Source organism: Capra hircus, chromosome 21, assembly GCF_001704415.2.
Source record: "Capra hircus breed San Clemente chromosome 21, ASM170441v1, whole genome shotgun sequence".
NCBI lineage: Eukaryota > Metazoa > Chordata > Mammalia > Artiodactyla > Bovidae > Capra > Capra hircus.
In genome coordinates this window covers 21,822,865-21,839,460 of record NC_030828.1, presented here as the reverse complement: position 1 = coordinate 21,839,460, position 16,596 = coordinate 21,822,865, and the positions used below count along the sequence as shown (strand labels likewise).

The following is a 16,596-nucleotide window of genomic DNA, read 5'->3' as shown; positions in this document are numbered from 1 at the left end:
ACTGTGGAAAATTCTGAGAGAGATGGGAATACCAGACCACCTGACCTGCCTCTTGAGAAATCTGTATGCAGGTCAGGAAGCAACAGTTAGAATTGGCCTTGGAACAACAGACTGGTTCCAAATAGGAAAAGGAGTATGTCAAGGCTGTATATTGTCACCCTGCTTATTTAACTTCTATGCAGAGTACATCATGAGAAATGCTGGGCTGGAAGACACACAAGCTGGAATGAAGATTGCCAGGAGAAATATCAATAACCTCAGATATGCAGATGACACCACCCTTATGGCAGAAAGTGAAGAGGAACTAAAAAGCCTCTTGATGAAAGTGAAAGAGAAGAGTGAAAAAGTTGGCTTAAAGCTCAACATTCAGAAAATGAAGATCATGGCATCTGGTCCCATCACTTCATGGCAAATAGATGGGGAAACAGTGTCAAACTTTTTGGGGTGGGGGGCTCCAAAATCACTGCAGATGGTGATTGCAGCCATGAAATTAAAAGACGCTTACTCCTTGGAAGAAAAGTTATGATCAACCTAGATAGCATATTCAAAAGCAGAGACATTACTTTGCCAACAAAGGTCCGTCTAGTCAAGGCTATGGTTTTTCCAGTGGTCATGTATGGATGTGAGAGTTGGACTGTGAAGAAAGCTGAGCATCAAAGAATTGATGCTTTTGAACTTGGTGTTGGAGAAGACTCTTGAGAGCCCCTTGGACTGCAAGGAGATCCAACCAGTCCATCCTAAAGGAGATCAGTCCTGTGTTTTCATTGGAAGGACTGATGCTGAAGCTGAAACTCCAGTACTTTGGCCACCTCATGCGAAGAGTCGACTCATTGGAAAAGACTGATGCTGGAAGGGATTGGGGGCAGGAGGCGAAGGGGATGACAGAGGATGAGATGGCTGGATGGCATCACTGACTCGATGGACATGAGTTTGGGTAAAGTCCGGGAGTTGGTGATAGACAGGGAGGCCTGGCGTGCTGAGATTCATGGGGTCGCAAAGAGCTGGACATGACTGAGTGACTGAACTGAACTGAAAACGCTGGGGAGGGGGTGGACGCAGCAGCAGGCTGGAAAGATGACACTTTCAGTGCTGAAATGGGAGAGAACTAGGACTGGGGCTCTGGAGGACAGCTGCTGCTGGGACAGCCCAAGGTCTCCTCCCTCACTTCCTTTGGTAACAAGGTTTTACTTTCCTTTGGGAAACCACTCTAACTCCACTCTCAGCCCTGAGTCTCCAAGTTTGGCGCATCAGACTGAGGTATCTTCCCTGGCTACAGTTCAAGGATGGCATACACCCACAAGCCAGCCTAAAAAGAGCCCACTCTTAGATTTCCTGCTGGGCTAATGGAAAACAGGTTCTCTCTCTCTCTGCTAAGGTTGCTAAGCTGGTTGGATATAAGCCTGGTATCTTTTAGCCACAATCTCAAGAGTGCTTCTCCAAGACTAAAACTAAAGCCAGTGCTAAGAACATAGAACCTGGGGACTTCTCTGGCAGTCCAGTGGTTAAGAACTCACCTGCAAGTCAGGGGACATGGGTTCGATTTCTAGTATGGGAAGATCCCACATGCCCAAGAGCAACTAAGCCCGTGCTGTGCTGTGCTTAGTCGCTCTGTTGTATCTGACTTCTTGCAACCCCATGGACTGTAGCCTGCAAGGCTCCACAGTCCATGGAATTCTCTAGGCAAGAATACTGGAGTGGGTTGCCATTTCCTTCTCCAGGGGATCTTCCCGACCCAGGAATTGAGCCCAGCTCTCCTGCACTGCAGGCAGACTCTTTACCCACTGAGCTATGAGGGAGGCCCCACAACTATTGAGCCTGTGCTCTAGAGCAGGAGTTGCAACTATGAAGCCTGAGAGCCTATAGCCTGTGCCTCTCTAATTCGGTGACCCTCAACAAAGAGTAGTCCCTGCTCTCTGCAACTAGACAAAGCCCATGCACAGCAACAAAGACCCAGTGCAGTCAAAAATAAATGAATAATTTAAAAAGAGAGAGAGAGAGAGAGAGATTTTCTATTAAAAAAAAAAAAAAAGAAAAGAAGAACACAGAACCAGGATATAAGCAAGGCAAATCCCAGGTGACATTGGATACTTGGATCCAACAGGACATGAAGTCTCTGGACTTCTCAATTATCAGAATGAATCTTACTTTTTTGTTGTTTGGTTTTGCTTCATTTAATTAGTCAGTTTGAGTTGTATTTCTGTTATTTACAACTGATACAGTCAGGAGCTGAGCATCCCACTCAGGAAGTACAGCCTAGACTCCCAAATGTGGCCCCACCTTACACCTGGGAGGGACTATAGATCAAAGGGTCCATGTCTTTGCTGTTCCTCCCAGGCAGGTGTGGTATCTGCCATCTGCACCCTCCTGTGATAGAGAAGAGACACTCACTTGGAATATAAGGGCACCCTGTAAATGAACTGCTGCAGGTCCTACAGGAAGCTATCTGCCTTGTTTCTATAAGGAGGGAATTAATAGTCCCTGCTTGTCCTAGGCAATAATCCTTCAAATGATGAGTTTTGGAGGGTGGTTTTCAGTCAATCAGAGCACATGACTCCCCAGCTTTGGGTGGAAACAGGAGATTCCTGCCCTTCCAATTCCAGTTTCCCATGCCCTAGCCTTAGTGATTGGGCCAAGAACAGTCACATGACCCAAGGCAGATCAATCTGAAACCTACCCTGGAGTTTTTTAACTAGAGCAGGCAGAGAAGAACTGGCCTAGTTCTGGGTGACATGCTGTAAGCATGAGTATCTGGTGTTGCTGTGAGCCAGGAGGAGATCTGGTATGAAAGAGTGAAGCTGACACTCCTGGATGAGCAGAGATTGGAAGCTGAGGGCTGTAAGCCTGGCCACTCCGGGGCCCTGGTTTCAGCTGGCACCAGCTCTATCTTGCTCCAGTTAGTGAGCCAAGAAACAGTCTTCCCTTTCTCCTCCCTTTAAAGCAAATTTCAAGTGAGTTTCGGTCACTTGCAACAAAATAGGCCTGAGAAATGCTGTTTTCTTCTAAACCAAGGGAAAAACAAAGACCCAAGGTCTGGGGCCCCTTCATTTCCACTGTCTACCAAGGAAAGGGCCCTGATATCAAGGCACAGGAGCTAATAAGCAAGAGCATTACACCTGTTCCAATCTTGATTCGAATACTCACTAGCTTTATGAACTTGCACAAGCAAAACTCCCTGTGAACCTCAGTATCATCATCTGTAAAAAAGGGATAATGATATTATTTCCCCCATTGTTGCTGTTCAGTCACTAAGTCAGGTCAAACTCTTTTTGACCCCATGGTCAGCAGCATGCTGGGCTTCCCTGTCCATCACTATCTCTTGGAGTTTTCTCAGACTCATGTCCATTGAGTTGATGATGCCATCCAACCGTCTCATCCACTTTTCTCCCTTCTCCTCCTGCCCTCAATCTTTCCCAGCATCAGGATCTTTTCCAATGAGTCGACTCTTCACATCAGGTGGCCAAAGTATTACTTCCAAAGAATACTCAGGGTTGATTTCCTTTAGGGTTGACTGGTTTGGTCTCCTTGAAATCCAAGGGATTCTCAAGAATCTTCTCCAGCTGTTTTGAAGTGAGTGCCTGACATGTAGTCCTCCCTCCATAACTCGTAGCTGTTCTTATGACTTCCTTTCCCTAAGCTTTTCTGCTCTGTTCCACCAGAATCTAAGGTCAGAGTGGTACATCTTGAATTTCTAGGGGCCCTGGAGCTTGCTGCAAAGCCTGTGTGTAGTTATTGGCTCTAGGGATTTGGGAAGCTCTGGCCTCCGCTGGGGAGGTTTGAGGAAAGAAGAGCTCAGCCCTGGTCTTGGGCCAAAGGACATGCTGCTCAGGAACACATAATCATGGGAATGGTGGCTCAGCCAGAGGAAGACTGACTGTGTGGGAGCCCAACTCTCCGCCAAGAGCTCACAGAGCCAGTCATTCCTAGCAGGCAGAGAGACTTCCCACGTGCACCGAAGAATCATCATTTATTCATCTCATCATTCAGCAAAAAGCAGTGTCCCAGGCACTGGGCAGGGTTTTTTCAGGGCTTGAGGTCAGTTAACTGACACTAGCGTAAGAACCAGGCTGAGAGTCAAAGAATTGATGCTTTTGAATTGTGGTGCTGGAGAAAGACTCTTGAGAGTCTCTTGAACAGCAAGGAGATCAAACCAGTCAATCTTAAAGGAAGTCAACCCTGAGTATTCATTGGAAGGACTGATGTTGAAGCTGAAGCTCCAATACTTTGGCCAGCTGAAGGCAAAGAACTGACTCATTGGTGAAGACCCTGATGCTGGGAAAGATGGAGGGCAGGAGGAGAAGGGGGCAACAGAGGATGAGATGGTTGGATGGCATCCCCAAACTCAATGGACTTGAGTCTGAGCAAACTCCAGGAGATAGTGAAGGACAGGGAAGCCTAGTGTGCTGCACTCCATGGGGTTGCAAAGAGTCAGACAAGACTTAGCGACAGAACAGCAAGGATAAGAAGCAGGCTTTGTCCTCAAGTAGCTAAACGTAAAGCACAGGTGGCGCTAATGGTAAAGAATCCCAGTGCCAGTGCAGGAGATGCAAGAGACATGGGTTTGATCTGGGTCAGGAAGATCCCCTGGAGCAGGAAATGGCAACCCACTCCAGTATTCTTGCCTGAAAAATCCCTTGGACAGAGGAGCCTGTTGGGCTACAGTCCATGGGGTTACAAAGAGTTGGATATGACTGAGTGACTAAGCATGCAAGAGCAAACACAGCTGCAGCATGTGGAGCTTAAGTGATGAGTTTCATACAGCAGGTCCCTCAGCCGTATCCTCCCCCTCCCCCGCCTTTGTTCCCCATGGTGACCTCTCTTCTGGACGGTGTTAGTCTGGTGGTCCCTGAGTCATCACTTGGTTGTGAGGCAGCCTCCTCGCTGGTCCCCTATTCCAAGCATCCCAGCTACAACCCTTCCTCCCTACTATTGAAATCACAACCATCCCAAAGCTCCAGTCAAGTCTTTTCCTGCTCAAAAATCTTCAATAACTCCTCATCTCCTGGGGGACAAAATCCAGGTGCCTCAGCCTGGCATTTAAGACTCTTAAAGGACTTCTCTGGTGGCAAAATGGATGAGAATCTGCCTGCCAATGCATGGGACACAGGTTCAATCCCTAGCCTGGGAAGGTTCTACACGCAGAGCAACTAATCCTGTGCACCACAACTACCGAGCCTGTGTGCCGCAAATACTGGGCCCAGATGCTGCAAGTGCTGAAGCCCATGTGCCTAGAGCCCATGCTCTGCAACAAGAGAAGCCACCTCAATGAGAAGCTTGTGCACTGCAACAACAGAGAAGCTCCCACTCTCCGGCAGAGAAAGCCTGCTTGTAGCAGTGAAGACCCAGCACCACCAATAGACAAATAAAAATTTAAAAAGATACGGCCTCACCACACTTGCAGTTTATCCCCTAATCCATCCTTTCCTTCAAATAGCTTACACACCCACTGAACTGAATTATGTCCTGTTACGTTACATAGCCCAGCACTTTCTCACCTCCATGCCATTGCCCAGGCATTCCTTCTTCCCACTTATCTCTGTCTGTCCAATTTTTTTCTTGCCCTGAGGCTCCAATTCAAATACCACCTCTTTCAGGAGGCATTCTCACTGTCCTTATTTTTAAAACTCTCTCCCTAAATGGACTGCCCAGGCACTTTCCTTTGTGCCAGTTACACTTGAACTTGACTGCCAGGGGAGGTTGAATTGCACAGTGTTGTATGTTTGCCTTGTAAAGTGTGAGAAGCCACCAACTGCCATTCTCTGTCCAGTGGACATGACAAATCACCCTGGAGCAGGACTTCACTGCTCCTCCCAGAAACCTTGAGCGGCCCCTACTTGGAGATGCAGATGTGAAGGGAGCTGTCCCTCCCAGCCTCAGCCCTAGGACGATGGTGTTAGGGGACTTTTGGAGGGGCTGACAGAGGCTGCCCCTCTGATCATCTCCCTGCACAGAAGTGATCTCAGAAAAACATGATGGGCAAATTTGTCCTGAGAGCACAGGAACCTGGTCCCTTTCGCTTTCCTCCCAAGGCTGATGTTACTAGAACCCTTGGATGGAGCGGATGTTTCCCAGAGAGCTGCTGGGGCCAACAGACACTGAAGCTCCCAGAGGACCACACCTTGAGTCAGGGATGGGGGCAGGCTGGAGGTATCTGGACTCACAAACTGGCTTGACACCAGCTCAGAAGGCAATGCCAAGTCCATGACTTGGGCTGGAAGCTTCTGAGACCCAACACCCTCGGCAGGATGGGGAGGCTCTGGGAACAACGGCTGAGTGATGGCAAAAAGCAAAAATCTCTGAAACTGATCCTGCATGGTAGCCCCACGGTGACAGTGGTCCAGGACATGCTGGAGTGGGCGGCACCAATTCCCATCTGTGTTGCTATGGAAACGGGGCAGAAACTGGGGCCAGCTAGTGGGGAAGCAAGGCCCAGGGCGCTCTCTCTCTCCACCTGGCATTTGGAAGTGAAACTCAAGCCTGAAGCAGCCTCAGGGTCCTGAGACAATTTGGATGTGAGGCAGGTGGAGAAGCTACACTTGAGATCCTACTAGAGACACATAGGTGCCTGGGCAGTCAACTGGACAAAGAAGAAATATAACCATAGTTCCACCGGGAAACAGTGATGCAGTCCCACCATCGAATGCTCAGCACAGGCTTCCCTGTTTTAAATTAGGTCTGGGAACATCCTGGTGGTCCAGGGGATAAGAACCCACCTGCCAATGCAGGGAACATGGGTTCCATCCCTGGTTTGGGAAGATTCCATACGCCATGGAGCAACTAAGTCAATGAACCTGCGCTCTAGAGCCTGGGAGCCACAACTACTGAACCCACATGCTGCAGCTACTGAAGCCCTCACACAGCAAAAAAGACCCAGCGTGACCAAAAAAAAAAAAAAAAAGAAAAATAGGGTTGGGGCTCTACAATTACACAATAGTCTTTGAGTCTTTATCTCAATTTCCTCTATAATATTTTGCACTGTTGTAAGTCAGAAAGAGAAAAGCAAATATCACATATTAATGCATATATGTGGAATCTACAAAAATGGTACAGAAGGAACTATTTGCAAGGTAGAAAGAGAGATGGAAATGTAGAGAACAAACAGATGTATGGATACCAAGGAGGCAAATGAGGGGTGGGAAGATTGGAGAGGTTGGGATTGCCACGTATACACTACTACGGATGAACTAGATAACTAATGAGAACATATTGCATAACACAGGGAACTCTACTTAGCGCTCTGTTGTGACCTAAATGGGAAGGAAATACACAAAAGAGGGGATATATGTATACATATAGCTGATTCACTGTGCTTTGCAGTGGAAACTAACATAATACTGTAAAGCAACTATACTCCAGTAAAAATTTTTTAAAAACATATTTTGCACTGCGGAAGGCACATAATACACATTTGCTGAAAGGAGGGAGGAAGGGGCTGTAGGTCTAGGAGAATCCAGAGGAAGGACTTAGAGCTTGCAACTAATCAGGGCAGGCTTCCTGGCAGAGGTGGCTTGGGAGGGGGCTTGAAGGAGGAGCCCGCGAGAGGATCATATGTCCCTGTAGCATGTCAGGGGCTAAGGTCACAGCAGATGCCATCTACATGTCTCCACCTACTTTTCTCATCCTCAACCTCCCAGCAATTCTACTATTGGGGGATTCATTTTTTAGGAAAATAATACAGATATATCTTACTTTTGCAAGTTTGCCAAAATATACTGAAAACATACCCCCAGGTGAGCACATTGCCAGGCCCCTCCCCCAGGACCCCAAGGTTTAAGCCTCATTAGCTTCCAGTAGCTGGGCTCCACCAGCAGGAGCCCTCCCCCTCCTCTGGACCGGGCTTGGATGCCCCACTAGCTAGAGGCACCCGGCAGAGGCTGCTAAATGCTTTGTGAGCCAAGAGTCAAGCTGACCTGAAAGGCAAAGACGTCCTTGACCAGAGCCTCCCCAAACACGAAGCTGGAGCCGGACTCAGTGTAGCTCAGGAATATCTGAAAGGAGAAAACAAACAAAACCAAACCCGGGAGTGAGGCCAACAAGGGCGGAAGGAGGAAGCAGCAGCAAGGGAACCAGGTTAGGGTGACCTGGAGAAGCCCTGCATGTTGCTCATGCCTTCCCAGCAGCCCAGAAGAGAAGAGAAGGACCTGGAGGCTGCAGGATGAGCCCCCAGGCCGTGGCCTTACAGCAGGGGGACCATGTGTGTCATTAAAGCCACACTTGCTCCTTCTGAGTACATCTTCCAGAAGAGACGCCAAATTGTAAAGAAATACTCTGAGATGAGAGTTGTTGGGACACGAACACTGAAGAAGAGACAGAGGAGGAAGCAAACAGTGAACTGCCTGGAGAAGGCAGTCAAAGGTGGTGCTCCTGTGCCTCCCCACTGAGGGCCCAGCCCCAGCCTGTCCCACCCCAGGCTCCTGGCCTTGGTGTTACAATCTGGCCACACTTCTTTAAGAGCCCTGTATTTAGGACCAAAACATGGACTGTGACTGCAGGCCAAGTCACTTCTGTTGCCAGGGCCTCAATGCTCCCGTTTATAAAATGAGGGCTGTGCCCAAAGCAGCAATCTTCCCAGGTGGCGCTAGTGGTAAAGAACCCACCTGCCAATGCAGGAGACAGAGAGATGTCAGTTCTATCCAAGGTAGGGAAGATCCCCTGGAGGAGGGCATGGAAACCCATTCCAGTATTCTTGACTGGAGAACCCCATGGACAGAGGAGCCTGCTACAGTCCACTGGGTTGCAAAGAGCTGGAGTAACTGAGCATGCACGCCCAGAGCAGCAAGTGTCTTTTTCCATCACGACACCCATGCAGGTATCCTTGGTGTGGCCAGCGGGAGGACATGGGCAGAGCCTGGACATGTGGGTTCTCCCTGTCCCACCCGAAGCCCTCCCTGTAGAGAGTGCATGGAAATTCAAGATAGTGAGAGAGGGATGAGTATAGGATCAACCTTGCGTCCTCCATAACTGATATTTTAAGAAGTAAATCATGACTGCCCAATGATGTGAAGGAACTTAATGATACTCAAAAATGGTTAAAATGCAAAAAACAAGGTTAAAATGATAAATTTTGTGTTATGTGATTTCATCACAATAAATGAAATTTTAAAAGTGTAACTTCAACAAGCCGAATATTATTTTTAAACACACATACACACCAATACTTTGGCCACCTGATGCAAAGAGCTGACTTGTTGGAAAAGACCCTGATACTGGGAAAGATTGAGGGAAGGAAGAGAAGAGGGCGACAGAGGATGAGATGGTTGGAAGGCATCACGGACTCAATAGATATGAGTTTGAGCAAACTCTGGGAGATGGTGAAGGACAAGGAAGTCAGGCGTTCTGCAGTCCATGGGTTGCAGAGTCAAACATGACTGAGTGACTGAACAACAACACTTATATAAACCAAATCACTTTCAATTTTTAAAGCATTTTTAACTATTGTAAGTTCCTTTCCTGATGAGGACCGAGGGTAATAAGCCCTGGGCCTGGGTATCCTAGGAACCTTCCTGTTTTGAGATTCTCTTCCACATCAGGCCACCCTCTGAAAGGACTGCTTGTTTGGGCAGGTGGGACAGGCCTGAGGGAAGCAGCAGCTGTGCTGCCCAGCCTCCCACTGCCCAGGGGTCTGGGGGTCCCCACACACCCACCACGTGGTCACAGTCCAGGCCACCTCCCTCCAGTGCAGAGGCTTCTCCTCCATCCCCGGCAACCCAAGACGCCCGGGCAGCTACACCCCATGTACACACCTGGATCTGGTCGCCCAGCCACTGAAATGCAATGAACCCCGGTTCTGTTCTGATGACGACGAGTCCTAGTACAAATTGCAGTCCAAGACCCCAGAACACAGCCCGCCAGGACACCTGCCACCCGAGAGAAAGGTCTAGGTGAGCTCAGCACCTGGGAAGGTCCACAGGGAGCAGGTGGGCACTGCTGAGGGGCTCTGGGAGCTTCAGTCAGCCTGTAGGATGAAGCCTGGACCCGGCCGGAGCTATGGGCCTGTTGCCGATGGTTATATCCCCCATGGAGTGCAGAACAGGCCACAAGGCAGCAATGGGCCTGGGCAGTGGGCAGGGGCAGGGCCAGATCTAACCAAGGACCAGCAGGGAGCCCTGGCACTTGGTCCCGGGGGATCAGCTGGGTGGGCAGAACGCTGGCCTCAGGGCCTAGCCTCAGCATAACCTTTGTCTGTCTGGACCATCTCTCCCACATAGTCAGGGCTCTCAGCCATTCTGACCCCACTCCCTCCAAGCACTTCCTCCTCCCCAGCAGAAGGGAGCTGGACACCTAACGGCTGGATAACCTCTTGGCATTGAATGACTTCTTAGCAGTGATCCCTTTGCCCAGGTGTGGCTCTCTGGGGGGAGGTGTTAACCACTCTGTGAAACAGGGAAGGGACCTGACGCTGGAGAGAGAAGGGGCTGCAGCCCCCTCTTGGCCTGACAACTAAGCACTCACTGCGCGGTGATGCTTCGAGAGGGCAAAGAGCAGGCCAATGAACACGCAGATTCCGCCAAAGGACACCAGCTGCTCAGGCCGCTGAGAGGTGTCCAGAGCCAGCCACAAAACCAGGCCCAGCAAAGCAGCAAGGGCTAGACCCCTGAAGGGAGAGGCAGAGAGTCATTACTGTCAGCATCTCCCCACCCCCACACAATAGCACCCAGGGCCCCAGGAAAGGGTACTCAGGGCTGGTGCAGAAGAAGGGGGAGAGTGCTGTGTGACCTCTGACAGACCACCTGGCCTCTCTGAGTCTAGTTTCCTCATCAGGTAAATGAAGCCAAACACCCCTCCCACCCCCAGTTCTAAAGATTGCTGAGAACTAAATCAGAGGATGTGGGTACTCCGCTTAGCATGGGGTCAAGCACACAGCAAGAATCCTCATAGCTGCAGTGATGCTCAGCTCAGCCAGCCTCTGGCCTTACAGGGTGAGGTGGGGTCTGTGTGGGCTGGAACTCGGCGCCATGGGCCATGGGCTCTGCTCCCCTAAAGCCCAGAAGTGGTGGTGTCAATCAGGGATACCGGGTTGAGTACCTGAGACCAATGACCAAAAGTGACTTTTACAGCCATGTCTCCCTCCCTGGGGCTGGGATCTGCTTGTCCAGCAGTATGTCTGTCTTCCTGTATTAGTAGCTCAGTCCTGTCCAGTTCTTTGCAATCCTATGAACTATAGCCCACCAGGCTCCTCTGTCCATGGGATTTTCCAGGCAAGAATATTGGACTGGGTACCTACTCCCTTCTCTGGGAATCTTCCTGACCCAGTGAGAGAACCTGGGTCTCCCACATCACAGGTGGATTCTTCACCATCTGATTCATCAGGGAAGCCCTGAATGTCCAGCAGGCAGCCTAACAATTTAAGAGCCCAGGTTCAGGGTCTCACCCTGACCCAGCCTTCAACTCCCTGGGTACTACTAATCACAGGTGACGTTCACTGCGCTGCTACTATGTGCCAGGAACCATGCTGAGTGCTGAGAGACCTATAGGAATTGTCCTTATCCTGCTGCTGCTGCTGCTAAGTTGCTTCAGTCGTGTCCGATTCTGTGAGACCCCATAGACCGCAGCCCACCAGGCTCCCCCGTCCCTGGGATTCTCCAGGCAAGAACACTGGAGTGGGTTGCCATTTCCTTCTCCAATGCATGAAAGTGAATATGAAAGTGAAGTCGCTCAGTCGTATCCAACTCTTTGTGACCCCACAGACTGCAGCCCACCAGGCTCCTCCGTCCATGGGATTTTCCAGGCAAGAGTACTAGAGTGGGGTGCCACTGCCTTCTCTGTGTCCTCATCCTAGAGATGTAAAAATTAATTTGCCCGTGACCACCCGTCTAGAAAGCAGCAAAGCCGAGATTCAACCCAGGCACTCTAGCAGCAATTCTGTTCTCCTAACTAGTGCTATGCATAGTTACCAGCCAGTAAGAGAAGGACCCAGGACCTGAACTCAGGCAAGCTAACCCCAGAGTTCACTGTTTATTTCTGGTGTGTTTTCCAAACTCCTATTATGCCAGTTCCATTGGCCTAATTTCTGCCTTGTCTCTGAGCCACCTGTATGCCTCTTTACTTACTGTTATCCTTGAGGTTAACTGGTGTTATAAACACTTAAATGCATGTTTGGAGGTTTATTTTTTGGGAGGGAAGGTTTTTTCTTTTATTCTTACAGCTGTAGGTTTTAATTGCATTTTTCTTATTTTTAAACATTTTTTTAAAACTTTTTATTTTATATAGGAATATAGCTGGTTAACAATGTGATGATAGTTTCAGGTGCATAGCAGACTGACTCAGCAATATATATATACACATACATGCATCCATTCTCCCCCAAACTCTCCTCCCACCCAGGCTGACACATAACATTGAGCAAATTTCTCTGTGCTGTAGAGTAGTTCTTTGCTGGTTATCCATTTTGTTTTATTTTTTAATATAAATTTATTTCTTTTAATTGGAGGCTAATTACTTTACAATATTATATTGGTGGTTATCCACTTTAAATATAGCAATGTGTACATGTCCATCCCTAACTCCCTAATTATCTCTTCCCCCTGGCAATCGTAAGTTCTCTAAGTCTGAAGGGCACAAAGATTTTTCCGCTATGTTTTCTTACAGTAGTTATATAGTTTCAGGCTTTACATTTAGGTTTATCATCTATTTTCAGTCAATTTTTTAATGAATCGAGTTTGTTTCTCTCTCCTCCTCCTCTTCCTTGTCCTTCTCTTCTTTCTTCTACATATGGATATCCCATTGTTCTGGCAGAATTTGTTAAGCTGATTATTATTTATTCACTGAATTGCCTTAGAACTCTTGTCAAAAAACCAACTGGTTTTATATAATAGGTCTATTTTTGCACTCTGTTCTTTTCATTGATCTATTTGTCTGTCTTGATGGCAACAACACATTGTCTTAATTACTGTACCTTTATAATAAGTTTTAAGGACAGTTAGTGACATGCATCAGCTTTGTTCATCTTTTTCAAAATTGTCTAGGCTATTCTAGGCTCTTGGTATTTGCATATGAATTTTAAAATCATCTTATTATTTCTACCCCAAAAGTCTGCTAGAATTTTGATTGAGATACTATTAGAATCTATAGATTAACTTGAGGAGAATTGATATATTAATAATATTGATTCACTCAATCCATGAACTTGATGTGTTGCTCTGTTTATTTAAGTCTTTTTATTATGTATTTCTCTCAGCAATGTTTCCTAGTTTTCCATGTACAGGTTTGGAGGTCTTTTGTCAGATTTATCCTTAAGTATTTCATATGTTTTCTGCTATTCTAAATGACATTTATGATTTTAATTTATGATTGTTTGTTGTTAGTATACGGAAATACTATTGCATTTTGCATGTTAAGCTTGTACCCTTCAATCTTGCTAAACTCACTTAATAGTTATACTAGCTTTTTGTAGATAACATAGAATTTTCAAGCTTCCTAGGTGGTGCTAGTGGTAAAGAACCTGCCTGCCAATACCGGAAAAGAATTGAGGGTTCAATCCCTAGGTCACAAAGATCCCCTGGAGGAGGGCATGGCAACCCACTCCAGGATTCTTGCCTGGAGAATCTCATGGACAGAGGAGCCTGGTGGGCTACAGTCCATGGGCTCACAAAGAGTGAGACACGACTGAAGTGACCTACCACGCAAACACATAGGATTTTCTATGTAGACAATCTTGTCTGTGGAAAAAAAACTGCTTTACTTCCTTTCTAATCTCTATGCCTTTTATTTCTTTTTCTTACCCAATTATACAAGCTAGAACCTCCAGTACAATGTTGAAAAAAATTAGTGAGAACAGGGGTTTTCCTGGTGGTCCAGTGGCTAAGACTTCATGCTCCCACTGCAGGGGCCCAGGGTTCAATCCCTGGTTGGGGAACTAAATCTCGCATGCTAGAGATTTCGTGTGCTGAAACTAAGACCCAGCACAGCCAAATTAAAAAAAAAAAAAAAGATGGTGAGAGTGAACATTCCTATATTGTTCTTGATTTCAGTGGATAAGCACTCAGTCTTTCACAATTAAGTATGAGATTAACCACAGATTTTTCGTAGGTGGTCTTTATCAGGTTGAGGAAGTTCCCTCATATTCCTAGTTGGCTCAGAATTGTTTTTCAGAAATGGATATTGAATTTTGTCAAATGCTTTCTCTTATCTATAGGCATCATCATATTGTTTTTCTTCTTATAGTCTGTTAATACGATGACATTGATTTTTTTAATGTAAACCCAACTTTGGACTCCTGAGAGAAATCCTTCTTGTTAATGACATATTATACCTTTGTGTATTATTGTATTTGGTTTTCTAAAATTTTTTAAATAAGTTTTACATCTTTGCTCATGAGAGTTATTGGTCTGCACCTGTAATGCGAGCATTGGTATGGGAAAGGGTTAGAGCTACCCTCTTGCTATTTACTTGCTATTTGTCCCATCTTTGTTCTTTGTTCCTCTTTTCCTATTGCCCTACCTTCTTTCAGATTAACTGTTTAAAAATTATTCTTTATCTCTTGTTTTACTTGTTAGCTATAATTCTTTGTTGTGTTATTTTAGTGATAGCTTTAGCATTTATAGTATATATCTTTCGTTTATCACAGTCTACTTTGAAGTGATATTATATCACTTTAAATGCAGTATAAAAGTCTTACAGCAGTCTAATTTCATTTCTTTTCCTAGCCTTTGTGCTATGGTTGTTTACTTTCTTATTATATGTTTACAAACTGAACTGAGCTGAACCATACATTGTTCTATTCTTGCTTTATAAGTTGATTTTAGAGAGATTTAAATAATAAGAAAAATAAGTCATTTTATCCACCACATAGTTACCCTTCCAACACTCTTGATTCCCTCATCTAGATCTAACTTTTCATCTGGCATCATTTTCCTTCGGTTTGAAGACTGTCCTTTAACATTTCTTGTAGCGCATCTCTGGTTTTAATGTCTGATTCTTTCAGCTTTTGTATATCTGCAAAAGTCCTACTTCTCCTTTCTTAAAGGATATTTCACTGGTGAAGAATTCTAGATTGACACATTTTGTTTTCATTTCTGTTTTTTACAGTTTCACTGTTTTCTCATTTGTATTGTTTTTGAGAAGAAATCTGGCATCATCCATGTCTTGTTCCTCAGAACATATGTGTTTTTTTTTCTCTAGCTGTTTTGAAGATTTTTCTCTTTACTCATGTTTTTAAGCAATTTGATTATGATGTGCTTTGGTGTGATTTTCTTCATGTTTCTTGTGCTGTTGGTTTGTAGAGTTTCTTGATGCTTGGGTTTATAATTTTCATCAAATTTGGAATTTCTTATCCACTGTACCACCAGGGAAGTCTGGTTATATGTTTTAATTTCTCTCAGATATAACCTGGAAGTAGAATTGCTGGGTATGGCAACACTATGGATAATATTTTGAGGAACTGACTAACTGTTTTCTATTGCAGTTGCATCATATCATATTATATTTCTATCAGGAGTATATGAGGGTTTCAAAATTTTCCACATCTTTGCCATCACTTGCTATAATCTGTCTTATTTCATTATAGCCATCCTAATAGATGGGAAATGGTATCTTGTGATTGCTTTTATTTTGGGGCTATGCTGTATGGCTTGTAGGATCTTAGTTCCCTGACCAGAGATTGAGCCCGTTGCCATTACAAGAAAAGCATCATCTCCTAACCACCAGGGAACTCCCTTATCTGCATGTATTTTTTTTAAAGGAAACTTGATAACAATATTTCAAGTGAAAACCCAGTATCAGTGATTTGTCATAAACAGAAGATGGCTATAAAAATAAATCCTCTTAAAAATCTATTTAATAAACAGAAGGCAAATGTAAAAACAAATCTATTTATAAAGAAAATGAAAAATTTGTTTATAGGCTGACTTAAAGCATTTTGCTGTGGTATGTAGATATTACTTTGGGAAACACCCTTGTGCCTTGCACCTGCCTGGCTTAGTCACTGGGTATTCTTTGGGCATCAGTTTCTTCATCCACAAAAAGAGTACCTCTTTTAAGCCATAGAAACATTTTTTTCCCCAGCTAAAATGTTTTTTGCAAGCCTGTTTATAAAACAGAGTTGTCTGATGGAAATGGAAATTGGGAGGAGGGGTGTCTGATGTTCCTCTCTCCAATCTCCCCCATCTGCCCTCTGGCACCTCCACAGTTTCCAGAGCTCTAAGGAACCCAGTTTAAAAACCAGGGGATCCTGGTGAGACAGAGTGGGACCCTATGGTCCTTGATCCCCGACCCCCAGGTCCTTTGCCTGCCTTTTGTCTGTGCAAAGAATAATCAGAGAAATGAGAAATGCAGAAACAAAGGAAGACAGTCAGAGGAGACCAAATAACAATACTGTAGTCATTAAGCAGAGCCAAGGACCTTTAGTTCCTTCTCAAGGGCCATAGATAATATTCTGAGCCATCTCCTGTGAACTGTGAAATCTTACAGATACTGAAACTACCCCCCAACCAGGTGGAAGAAGTTAACCACGTGATGACCAGACTATACCAATGGCATAAGCTGCCACAGTTCCGAGAACCGGCCTCAAAGAAATGGAAGGAAACTGACCCTGGACCTGAAGATTAACTATACCTAAAACAATCGAGATGACGCTGGTCAGACCACCAATGACCAATCTGA

The 16,596-nt window shown here is 45.9% G+C and overlaps 1 protein-coding gene across 5 annotated transcripts in view; it reads right to left on the bottom strand.

Moving 5' to 3' along the window:
• Positions 1-16,596, bottom strand: part of SLC28A1 (solute carrier family 28 member 1) — a 75,153-nt gene that overhangs the window by 46,473 nt on the left and 12,084 nt on the right. For all 5 annotated transcript variants that reach the window (XM_018066581.1, XM_018066580.1, XM_018066579.1 and 2 more), the window contains exons 6-8: positions 10,450-10,591; positions 9,741-9,854; positions 7,908-7,985 (exon numbers count right to left, since the gene is read on the bottom strand). In XM_018066581.1, the coding sequence (XP_017922070.1) occupies positions 7,908-7,985; positions 9,741-9,854; positions 10,450-10,591 (334 nt within the window). The remainder of the gene's footprint in view (positions 1-7,907; positions 7,986-9,740; positions 9,855-10,449; positions 10,592-16,596) is intronic.